The sequence below is a fragment of the Curcuma longa genome, chromosome 2 (genome assembly GCF_044706935.1).
Source record: "Curcuma longa cultivar G26 ecotype Majalengka, Jawa Barat chromosome 2, ITB_CL_G26_1.1, whole genome shotgun sequence".
NCBI lineage: Eukaryota > Viridiplantae > Streptophyta > Magnoliopsida > Zingiberales > Zingiberaceae > Curcuma > Curcuma longa.
Window position 1 is genome coordinate 13286360 of NC_133862.1, and position 12765 is coordinate 13299124.

The 12765-nt window shown below is 38.6% G+C and overlaps 2 protein-coding genes across 2 annotated transcripts; both read right to left on the reverse strand.

Annotated features, from left to right (window-relative positions):
• Positions 1-2363: 2363 nt before the first annotated feature.
• On the reverse strand, positions 2364-3784 carry LOC141822114 (sialyltransferase-like protein 1). The gene has a single exon (XM_074709541.1). The coding sequence runs from the start codon at positions 3747-3749 to the stop codon at positions 2454-2456; it is 1296 nt and encodes a 431-aa protein (XP_074565642.1). The 5' UTR covers positions 3750-3784; the 3' UTR covers positions 2364-2453.
• Positions 3785-4665: 881 nt separating this feature from the next.
• LOC141821650 (mannose-specific lectin CEA-like) lies at positions 4666-5178 on the reverse strand. The gene has a single exon (XM_074709015.1). It carries the CDS (start codon positions 5176-5178, stop codon positions 4666-4668), a length of 513 nt encoding a protein of 170 aa, XP_074565116.1.
• Positions 5179-12765: the final 7587 nt, after the last annotated feature.

A 12765-nucleotide genomic window follows, 5' to 3' on the forward strand; every position in this document is an offset into this window, starting at 1 on the left:
TTTTCATTGCCACAATATAATGCTAGTGAATACTTCAGTAAAAAGTAAGTAAAATTCACTATTCCAATGGTCGCACATGGTTGGCTCTACGACCATCTATGAGGAGGTAAATCGGGAAGTTCAATTATAATATGGAACATTATGAAGCTTGAAAAGTGTCTTGCACAAGAGTAAAATTGAATGTGAAGTCATTTATTTAGTTTCTTAGCCAATGAACTTAATGTATTTCAAATGTATGTACAAATACATCCTCCACTAGTGATCTTTTTCTAACAAGTTCGCAATAAAGAACCACCAGGCCTCTTACATTCTTCACATAAAAGTATGGCATTTATTTGGGATCACGGGCACGGTTACCTAATTAAGCTTAATTTGGGATAATCCTTCTTAATGTTTTCACCAAATAGAAGACACGTTATTCATAAGAATTTACACACAAAAAAAAACCCACTGCATGTTTGGCATGTTTAGTTGTTTAAATATGTGGCCATCATAATTTTTTATTAAAAAAAGGGATTCGTCAAGTCCTTTTTTGCCACCGCTGGCCACTCAATCTCATGCCTCTCGTCTCTTCCTCTGGCCACTCGATCACATGATCTACAAAAATCAGCAAAATTCACACTTAATTTATATATGCAGAAGGTAGCAGAGTGGGCTTTTTGATTGTCGGAGATGATGGCAAGTAGAGCAGCGCGAGGTCTTCTCCTGCTGCTACTGTTTCTTCTCTTCTCTTGCATAGCTGACTCAGACTCCAACGCCACTGCCTCAGGTATACACGATCGATCGATCGTCTCCTTCTCGCGTGCCTCGTCAATTTACTCTGGTGACCAGTCGTTGTGTCTGATGCATTGCTTCGCGGCAGCGGCGTTGTCGTCTGTCTCGTCGGGCCACATTAATGAGGGAAGGCGTCGAACGGTGGTAGCTGAAAGGAAGCTGGTGCGAAGAGGCAGCGGCAGTGGCGGTCGGAGTATTCCTGCTGGACGATCGTCTCCAGCACGAGGCCAAGGTGGGGGTTTGGGTCAGTCATCTGCGAGGGGCGCCGGTAGTGTTGCTGCAGCACGACGTGCTCGTCGTGTTAATGCAGGCTGTGCCAACCATTTCCATCGACATTTTGCAATTACTTTTCTCTTCTCGTGGTTCTTGCAGCAGCAGCTGCTGCTGCTATGGTGAATTACTCCATGTAACAAGTTTGAGATTGTTCTGATCAGGGAGATGAAGCATCAAGTGAGTGTTATTGTGATGGTTAGTGAGAATGAATAGGCAAGTCTGGTGTTTGTTTATTTTATACCGCTGAGTGACTTGCGTACTCAATATGCAACGCTTCAATTCTCTTGCTCTCCTCTTTTCAAGGTTTGTACAGTTTGTGCTGGATAAAATAATCAAGTTAAGTCAGCTAAACCTTGCTTAAGAAAATTTAATTCGTTTGTAACCTACCCGTGCTCTTCGACGAGAAGGACGGTGTGTCATCAAGAGTGACTCCACAAAACTCCAAAGCCCTTGTCCTTGTCTATTGCATGCTTAGAAAACCAACCGTCCATGTGGACGACTGTAAATTAAGGAAGATGCCACACTCGCATCCACATCTAATTTATTTACTTATCTCATGGATGGTTAGTAGAGATGGTAAAATAATTATTTGCCTAGATTTCCACATATTTTTTTAATTAAACCAAATTTGAATTGTAAGAAGTCAGTGAGGTCCAAAAGAACCATGAGGAGGAAGGTTCTCCAGATTTGCTTCAAACTTCAAGTGGCACTGCAGGACCAAGTGAAACTGCACAACAATCTAATTAATTCTAAGTTCCCTTCTATCAGTGTCTTAACCTGGATTTGATGATTCCACACAGATGGCAGTTAACAGTGTTTTTGGAGGTTTAGAGGATATGATTAGCCAATTAGAGAAAAGTAGCAATGAAGAAGATTATGAAATGAAGACAGTTAAGTTGTGAAAGGATAGAGGAAAAAGACAGTGGATCAAGTGCCAGTGATATATTTAATTATGAGACATACTTTTACACAATGTACTTAGCAGCTTAAATACTCATGCCATGGAGAGGAAGAGGAATTTCCATGTAGCTTTGTCAGGTTCGACGTACACCAACAGATTAAGATTGAAGGTTAGGCTAGAGTGATAATGATGTTTGGAATATCTGATTTTCAAAACATTAATTATACTATATGGACTGAAGCTATCTTGCCTGAAACTGTGTTTTAGAAAAGGGAACTGAGTTCCAGAAAAATTCATGGCGAAATGTCTGACACAATGCGAACTATTTTCCATGTTTCAACCATAGAAGAATCCTCCAACTCTCTCAGAATACTATCTCCATTGATTATTTAAAATTCATAGACTAAGTGCCCAAAATTTCACTAGCCAATAGCAAAAACAAGTATCCAGATTCTGTGGGGGAAAATGTTTGGAAAAAGATGTTTTGTGTTTATGTATGAGCCATTCAATGGTAGAGGACAACAGTGGGTACCTTAACTCCGGCGTCTTTGAGGAAGGGTATGGACTGCGGCCGCTCTATGAGGTCCCGATAGAATTCGTACTCAGCCGGGTAATCGTGGAGGCTCAGTTCCTTCGTCTGGTTCGTGTGGTAATGGTGACTCACTTGGGGCGACTTACCGAAACCGAAGATGCTCACCTTGTCGCAGATGCCGACCGCGAGCACTACGGCCTGCATCCCCGACGAGTAGTGGAACCACCGCTCGTCACGGTACATTCCCCACGTCGACGGCGACTCCCCGGTCTCCTCCACGAACAACTTCAGAGAGTAGTACTTCACGATGCGGGCGCAGAGGGCGTCGAACCGTCCGTCCGTCACCAGAAGCGGCGACTTGTGCGTGGAATTGCATATCATGTATTCGATGAAATGCGCCGGCTGGCAGATGTAGAACACAACGGGGACGAAGTCGCCGTAGGGGTGGCAGAAACAGCCGTCGAGCAGAGCGCAATCGTGGAGCACGTTGCTGTTGATAAAGGAGAGGGAGGTCTTGGCGCCGACGTGCCTCCGGTAGCCGGATATGCGGGCGTTGTTGAGACGGATGACGAGGTGGTGTGAGTCGATTAGGTCACCGTGGTCTGCTTTGAGGAGGATGCCGCTGTTGCCCACGACGGCACAGGTAGGGTACCGCTGACCCGAGTCGGTGTAGTGGTTGTTGAGATCGATGGGGCGCTTGATCTGGTCGACCAGATCCGACATCACCTCTGGTCGGAACTCGCGGCGGTTGTGGAACCAATCGCTGAGCAGCCGCTGGAAATCCGGTAAAACCTGGTCGTGCTGGGGGTGCTCCGGCCGGGCCAGGAACGTGATGCGGGCCAAAAACATAAATCGATTTCTCGGCTTCACTCCGCGCCGCCAGATAGATCGATATCTCGGCTTCACTGCGCGCCGCCAGATAGAGATTTGCCGGTGCCGCCCATCAGGCAAATCAATCGACTCGAGGTCCGCCGAGAGAAGGTCCGCCACATCCCGTTGCAGCTCCTTTGCGCCAGGTTCTTGAGCGGCGAGGAGGAACAGGGTCTCATTCATCGCCTCGGCGTCAAGCGCTTCATTCTCCTCGTCGTAAAGGCGCTGGATGGGATCGAGCGTGAGGCCGCGGCGGGCGATCGAGCGATAGCTGAACACGGCAGCGACGACGGCGAGGAGGAGGAAGGCGAAGTGGAGGGAGCGGTTCATTGCCGCCCCTCTCAGCAAAAACGCCAGCATTGCCAGGAGCTCCGATCGGGCGGTGGTCCTCGGCCTCATTTTGAAGTGGACGCTTCCCCGCTTTATCCCTCTCTCGAGTCGCCAGCTCAGTACGGTTTCAGGGATGCCCCGGAACCGGGAGTGCTCGTTTCAGCACTAACCGTCTTGATATTATCTTCCCGTTCGGCTGCTTCTCTTCAAACACGAAACAACTTATCATGCAATACGTAATGGGTCCGTATCGGGATTAGCCAACAGTAAAACGCCACGTCTCGTGGTTTCGGTGGTGGATGTTGGTATGGATGCTTGGGATGGGACGCACGCCAAGAAAGAATCAGAAACAACCACAACATCAACCTGAGACTCTGCAGCGGCCGGCCAGACAAATAATCAAGAACACTTCTTGAATTATTTGATAGACGAAATATAAAATCCATCTCGAGATTAATCAACTTCAAGAATTAAATACTTGATTATCAAAAATAAAAAAAAGAAATAAAAAGAGCAAGTTTCAGTAATTGAAATACAGAATCTAAAAAACACAGCATTAATTCAAGGATGATTGCTGATTATTTGGAGTTAGATGTATCAATCTTATTCCAATATGGAACTCGGATATATGCTAGTAATAAGATGCTCTAGCTCTAAAAGTTTTAAAAACCTTCTCCTCCAAAATCTCAAATTAACATTGTATTGATTTTATTTTTCCCAATTTATATGTGCTATTAATTAGATTTCTTTAATGAATTGTTTTTCTTTTTTTCAACGCATGCAATTCAACTTAAAAAAAAAAAAAGGAAAAGAGCAGATCGCAAGTAGATAATTAAGGTGATAGACTCACGCTTAACAGTAGGTACAACATAACAAACGAGGCTACGTACGTAGTACCATGCATGTATATATAGCTAGTTATTTATGCCTCGCTCGCTTCATTTTATTGATTCATGCATGGTACGTTCGTGGTGAAGCCGATCGACTAATTATTAGTCACTGCCATGGCGATCTTCCTGTTCGTCGGCGCATCGTTGTGGCCCTTGTCGGCGATCACGACGGCGCCTTTGGAATCGGCGGTCTTAAGCTGGGGGCGGGTCCATAGACGGTCGCCGTAGATGACGACCTTGCCGTCGCGCTGCAGGACGAGGATGCTCTGGCCCTCGAGGGCGTTGGTGTTGCTCGCCCAAATAACGTCCTGGTTCTCGCTGTTGATGATGACGAGGTTGCCGTTGTCCTGGAACTGGGCGAAGCAGTCTTTGGCCACGCCGTTGGTTGGGGAGGACCACAGTACTTGGTCCTCCTCCTCAACATGGTGGTACAACACCAAGGCGCAGTCGAATTGCATGCCGAAGTAATAGTCCCCATTGACGAGGTATCCGTCGGCGTACAGCTTTTCGCCGCCGTAGAGAATGTTGTGAGCAGCCATGGAGGAAGGCAGGAAGAAGAGGCCGAGGAGGACAGCAGCAGAGAGCACATGCATGACAGGGGCAGCCATGGTTAAGCTACGTAGTACTACGGATATCACTCAAGCTAAGTGATTATTGCTTGATTAGTATTGATCGTGCAAGACCTATCTATTTATAGATGCCGATCGAGAAGGTAAATTTTATCAACTGTACGTCGATAAGCAAAGTAAATAAATAAATAAATAATTTATCATTGATTTGTAGAGTATATATGACAAAACTAGCCAATAAATTAAATGCCCCTCCATAGTTTAGCTAGCTAGGTAGCTAGGTTCTATTGGAAATGGGACTCATGTATTTCTAACCGTTCATATCGATAATTAAGATATATACAAAAATCTAGCTTAATGATTAACAAAAGACAAAAAAAATAATTCAAAATTGATGATTGTGATTTATGTAGTAATTAATTAATGAATTGGAGGAGAACATATCTAATATTAACGGTGGATGAAAATCAATCGTGCTATATATATTGACACTAAAGAATATCAAATAAATGGATGCATGCATAAAAAAAGAGGATCCTGATTGCAAAACCAAGTAAAGTTCGAGAATATCTCTAACTTGTACCATTTATCAAGTATGGATGATTTACAACTAAGCAAGTCTGAGTCTATTTCTATGTCGAAGCTAGTCTTATATATGTTAATTTACAATTTGTTGGGACCAATGCGATGCTAGAGCGGTGAACAATTTTGATTTGTTTTTAATTAGATTGTACAGTGGATATTTGAAATAAAATCACAGCATGCACAAACATAACATTAAGATTTTACTTGGTCATAGCATCCCAAAGCTACTATTCTGACACCTAGTCATAACACTCTACCGTTGATAATTAAATCTACTCCTTCTCGAATATTTTCTAGAGAAGAAATCTCTTCCACAGATGGTCGGGAGGCCGATCGTGTGGGGCCGCTAGGTTGACGGATTCCAACCTTTGCAGCATAGAGAAGAAATCTCTTATAATCCTTTGTTCTTACAAATAATACAACAAGCATACAAATATATAAATTAAGATAAATATAATAAAAGTAAATTACTTTATAAGAAACTTATTTTAATTGCTTTTTATTATTTCATCAATCGATAGATGTCTAAATAGTCGAGTTAAAAAATCTTTTATTCACTACTTACATAGTATCATCAATCAATTGCTCAAACTTATCAATTGACTAATGAATATATAATTTATTGAGTTCCTAGTCGAGTTCTAAATTTTTTGTTTGCTTAATCGATTACTCGATCGATTCCCTAACTTTTTGTTTGCTACAATAATAATTAACTATTATTATTCATCAATCGACTATTACTGTAGTAGAATACCACATCAATTGAGTTGATGAATCAAGATTTAAACTTTCTATTTGTTACAATAATATTCGATTGTCACTGTTCTTATGTACTCTAGCAGAAACTCTAAATACTATAACAACCCCCAATCATTATTGTAGCAAACCCCCAATCACTCTAACAACCTCCTAAACACTCTAGCAAAATATTAATTTATAGCTTAATTTCTTTATTTTATCATAATCTATAACATTTTCTATGCCACCACTGCTGTTCTCATAGGAGTTAGAAGAGTATTCTTTGATCTCTCTCTCTCTATATATATATATATTCAAAATTTAATTTCTAGATTTTTTATTAAATTTTAATAGGGGCTGACAATTTATTGTAGTTCATTTAAATTGAACAATATTTTAATCAATTCAAGATTACAATAAACTCCAACGACAGTAGATCGATAATTAAAAGATCGGAAGCAAATAAAAAAGTTAAATTTATCGTTCATTTTTTAATTAAAGAGTTGGACCACCACATAAAATTTTGGATTTATGCTCTTACTAAGCACCACACCGAACGAACTTAATTAAAATAATTTACACTCACATCATTCTCCAATACTTTCCTTATCCTAGAAGATTTACCTATAAGATTTGCTCCCAATACGGTTGAAAGGTTTAATTATTTGTTAAATTGGACGTTCAGAGTATTTTAAGATTATAGTTAAATTAAAGATGATTTATATAAAATAATGTATGGTATAGTTAAAATGGTTTTATTAAAGTTATGTGAGAGATACTAAATATTTTTTTAAAAAATGAGGAGAAGGTAAATTTATGGGACCTAAAACTCAAAAACAGTGTTTAAAAGTCACTATATATATATATCGTCTTGATTCAATCATCGTATAAGTATCAGACTTATTTCCTTTAATTTATTAATTAAAATTAAAGCATTCTAAATGAGACTTGATTTGAAATTAATTATTGGAAAAGTCTCCTTCATTAAATAAAATTCATATTGAGTGGGAGTGGTTATTTGTGCCGTCAATAATCAAAATTCAATTTCACTCGAATTAATCATACGACAAAACATATTACTCCAATCAAGGTTAGCTAGCTTTATCATAGTCATTTGGCAGTCTAACTCCTTATCTATGGGCAACCCATGAACTCTTATTGATATGGTAAATTCATTTAATATTTTTTAAAAAATTAGATCTTAAATTTTAAATTTTAAATAAAAATTTAATACATATTGATGTGATAATTAATTCAATATTTTTTAAAAAAAAATTGATCATAAATTTTAAATTCTAAACTTTTAAAAAATAATTAATAATTAATGGTCATTTCATCGTTTAGTTTAAGCATGAACTATATTACTAGCACTACTATTTTCACTATTTAATTCAATTATTTGTTGTTGTTGAATAGGTCGAGGTCATGGAAAAACAAAAAGAAAACCCATTTAAAATGAAATGGGGCCGATGAGGATTTTTTTTTTATTATCTTAAGACATAGTGTTCATCGTTTAAATTATATATTGAGGCACGCACTTTATCGATATATATTCACTAATTCGTACGGAAACCTTATCCTACCAACACATCCACGTTATAATAATTGGTCGACAATGTCATAATTATCATGCTCAAATTTTCAAATGTTTTACTCAATTTAATTAGTTGCGACAAAGTTGTGTAATCTAGAAGATATTTTTCTGATCGTCCAAAAATATGTAAAAATTGGAACGCTATAGAAAATGGGACTCATATATTTCTATCCGTTCGTATCGGTAAGATATACCACTACAAGACAACTGAAATAGTGACAAAATTAATAATAGAATTTAATTTCATTGCTAATTAATGATAAAAATAATCAGAATTTATATTTATTCTATTTAATTAGTGATAGAATTTATTTTTTATCGGTAAAATACCGATCGAAATTTACTGACATGAATAATATCCTATTACTAAAATAACGACAGATCATTTTCCATTGGTAGTTTATGATCGAAATATATTTCAGTTGCTAAAAATATTAAATATAGATTTTCTTATCTCTAATTTTTTCTTCCCACGTGCCCAATTCTTAAGATCCTGATCCCTTCTGATCTCCAACCCCAGTTGATCTTCGATCTTCTCTTTGGCACACAACTCTCAATCGTAAGATCCTCTCCTCTCCCCTCTCCTTTCCGCTCCCTTCTCCGGCCTGATCTAGTCGCAGTGAGGTGCGACGACCTAGCGCAATCACCACCTGATCAACCATGGCTGCAAGCACAAGTGCGACCTCGGTCGTCACCTCAGCTTGGTCGTGAGGCTGGGCACAATCGGCCTCAACTCTAGACATGACCTCAATCTCCTCGGTCGCTAGCTCGCTCATCCTTGGCCACCAGCTAGACTAGTTGCGAGCTCGGGCTGGCCATGAGCTTGATCGACTGCGAGCTCAACCCTATTCGGGTGGTTGGGCCATATGCAGTCTTGGTCGGGTGGCGAACACTCTTTGAAACCTTTATTTTTTCTGATATTTATTTAGTTTATCAAAAACATTTGTTTGTGCATCGTTCGTGCAAATATCTTTTCAAAATGTTGTGTTCTTAGAGCATCCGCAACACACTGTTAATCGCGCGTTAACAGCGAACGTGGAGGAGAGAGGAAAACACGTGGAGGAGTGAGGGAATAAGAGCGAGGGAGGAGTGTATTTAACGCGTTCAGAGTTTGAACGCGTTAATCGGTGGGCCATAATTTTTTTTTATTTTTTTAATGTTAACGCCAATCGTCAAACGTCAAACCTGAGTGGTGGTCGATCACCATATAGTGGTCGACCACTGGTCGACCACCACTGCCAACCACGTGGCAGTGGACCCGACCATGCACATTAACGCTACGATTAACGCCAGCTGCGTTGCATGCTGCTCTTAAAATATTTGAAGACATTCGTCTTTTTTTCACCGATTTTAGATATATCTACAATAATAATTATTTATTGATAATATTAAATTGTAATGATTTAATATAATTATATGCATGTTTATTTTTACATTTTTAATAATATTATAATTATCTTTAGGTTACATTGTGGTCTATGAATAAAATTTGAATCTATAATATCTTAAAAAATTAATTTATCATTGATAAATATTTTGATAAAGTTGACATTTATAAATTTTGTTAAGCATCATCCAAACTATATATATAGAGTAACAAGTTATATTATCTGTGTAATCATTACAAATATAATAGTATAATTTTTCATAATGAGAATACTATAAAAATACATCTAAATAAAAATATATTTATTCTAAATTATTATAACTAATATTATTATAAAATTTTTTATATATTTTAGTCAATTGAATATTCTAGTACTTCATCATCTTATCATATTAGGTACATTTTTATTTTGAACGAGGGCCTTGGGCCGTGCAGCCCCGTCTTATCCTTGGCATGCCTCCTTCAGAGGCTAGGAAGGCCTTACCTGTCCCCGGGGCAATGGTGCCGCGGTAGGACATCCAGGTTGTTACCAAGCACCTGCGGTTTGATCCCCCAGCTACGGCGTATTTGCAAGAATTTTTCTTCAAATGGGGAGCACAATCAAATGATGCTGAACGTCTGGGCTGGCCGCCGTGCACTTCCCGATTTATTCAAATAACCCCTTCAAAATATTATCTTTTAAAATATGCTTTTTATTATTAATTTAGATAAGGTCAGATTTATTAATTATCTTTTATTAGATTTATTAATATTTTTATATTAACTTGGTATTGTCGTAGGATTATATATAGAGTCATTATGTAATCTTTTGGGAATAAGCAATAAAGTAATAATGCAAATTATTTTGATTAATCAATTCTATTGATTATTGGAGGTCGATCCCCTCGAAATGATCATTTATCCCCTTTCTATTTTTTTTTTCTTTTATTTTCCACGAGATGGACACAGGTTCCTATCAATTTGGCCCCTGGCCTAATCAGAAGTTAGCGCTGATACTACACTCGAGTTTCATGTCAAGCTTTTGGCAGTCTCTAGTAGAGTAGAGTGGTTGTAGTCTTGATGGAAAGAGCAATAGAGACTGGACAACCCATTAACGTCGGAGGACTCAAATTCTCCTCACAGATCTGCAGTGTCCTTTCCTTGGACACTTTTTAAGGGAGTGTAGGCTACCTCGAAGGCTCAGCGCGTTGGGCTTCTTTTACATTGTGATTCCCGAGTCACCGAATTCTCTCGTATTGCTTTCCTCTTCAATTCGAGAAATTGATAATTCTGAATAGTTGAATTTTTGTTTTCACCTGGTTTTTGTTTCATCAGAAAGAAGCCCGCCCTCCGATCGAAGAGGTGGTGCAATCTAGATCTAGGGTAGTTCCTCGATTTGTTGAGTTCCTTGTAAGGGAAGACTATCCTCAACTTCAGGTCATGCAGTGGGTTTCCCTGTCACTGTCATATTAAACTAACTTGTATGATTGGTTTTGTTGTTCTTGTTCTGTAGTTTGAAGCTGCTTGGGCTCTGACCAATATTGCCTCTGGAACTTCGGTGTTTCACAAAGGTTGTGATCGATCGCAGGGCAGTTCCGAGATTCGTTAAAGTTCTCAGTTCCCCGAGAGTCCGTGAGCAAGTATGTATATTTGCGGATTGGAGTTTTCATTGGTGCTCTTGTTGCGAATACTTTTCGTTAACGCATTGCATCTTTTCTTAGTAGTATGAGCCTTGGGGAATGTAGCTGGTGATTCTCCTAGATACACAGATCTGATCCTCGCCAATGCAGCATTATTTCCACTGTTGCAATAGCTGAACGAACATGCAAAACTCTCCATGTTAAAAAATGCCAGCCACATGGACTCTTTCTAATTTTTGTAGAGGGAAGCCTCGACCAGATTTCAATCAGGTTTATTTATGAACTCAAATAGTCTTGACCATATTCTTCTTATACATTCATGTTTGTAATAATTTCTTCCAGATTTTCATGCATCTTTTCTATCAGATTAAGCTTGCTCTTCCAGAAGGAGCTCTTTTCTGTTGGTACGTTGCTTGACGTTGTCCAGAAGGAGCTCTTCGATTTCCGGTCCTCCCTCCGTCGCCCGTCAAAAGGGTACTTAATTTGGTTCCTGGATTCAACATAGTCCTTTAATTCTTTCAAATAAATATAAAACGTGGAACACCCCAAAGAAAATTCAGTTTTTTTTTTTAAAAAAAATTATCATGATTCAAATTCTCTCAATCAACAAACTAAACTGAATACAACAAAATAAATTTTAAATTATCATTAGCAAACTAACAATCTAATTTTAAGTGTGCCTATGCATTCTTAATTTACCTCGTCTAATTATTTTTTTTTCAAAAAAAGAACTCTTAGAAAGTCTCTCTTAATTGATATACTTTCTCATCTAATAATTTCAGTACATAACTATTACAAAACAACTAAAAGAAAAGAAAAGAAAAGAAAAATCTTTCTCACTTTCTCATTCATTCCCTACTATTGACTCTTCCCATTATAAACTCAACGTCACCAAAAACTTTTTTTTTTAAAATCAAAATAAAATAAAATAAAATAAACAACACCAAAATGCCCCCTTCAAGCAAAAGACCAATACAAGGAGATGAACAAATCAACAACAAACTTCCCCTTGAATGAAAAAGAAAGAAAAGAGAACATATGACATAGCAAAGGGACCAAGCATCGGTGAGAAAGTTTCTCTATCCTTATCATTTATGCATGCGTTCAGTCAGTTACTAGGGTTACTTTGTGCAGTACATGGGAGAAGGAGAGGGTTTCCTGTCAGTACAGACTGTACTGCTCTTACTGTTCTATGGTTTGAAAAGTAAGTTTATAATTTTATATTTCTTATTCGGCAAAAAATGAAATTCATCATCATCCAATGATGTTACGTGATCGATCCCATGACCATCTGTGAGAAGGTAAATCGAAAAATTGCAATTGACCACGACGAAGGAGGATATTGTCTTGACCTCGCCAAGATTCAAACCCTTGTCCTCTTCTACAACTCTGTTCCATTGTAATCAACTCAGCTATGTCCCGAGGCATAGTTTTATATTTCATTCTGACAGGTAGGTGCTTTGATTAATTATTATATTGCTTGATCTAGCACCCACTGGATTTGGGTGTTTACTTGAGTGGTTTCCTTGAGATATTATGGCTCAATTAGCTTCATCTAATCATGCAATCAAGGTGGCTTGTAGCTATTATATGTTGGGATGATCATCATACATCCATTCACTAGTTGTAGATGTTGTTGTTGTTGGCTCTTACCTGACACAGTGTTGAGGTGACACATGGGTAAGAAGTTGCATTATAGTTGG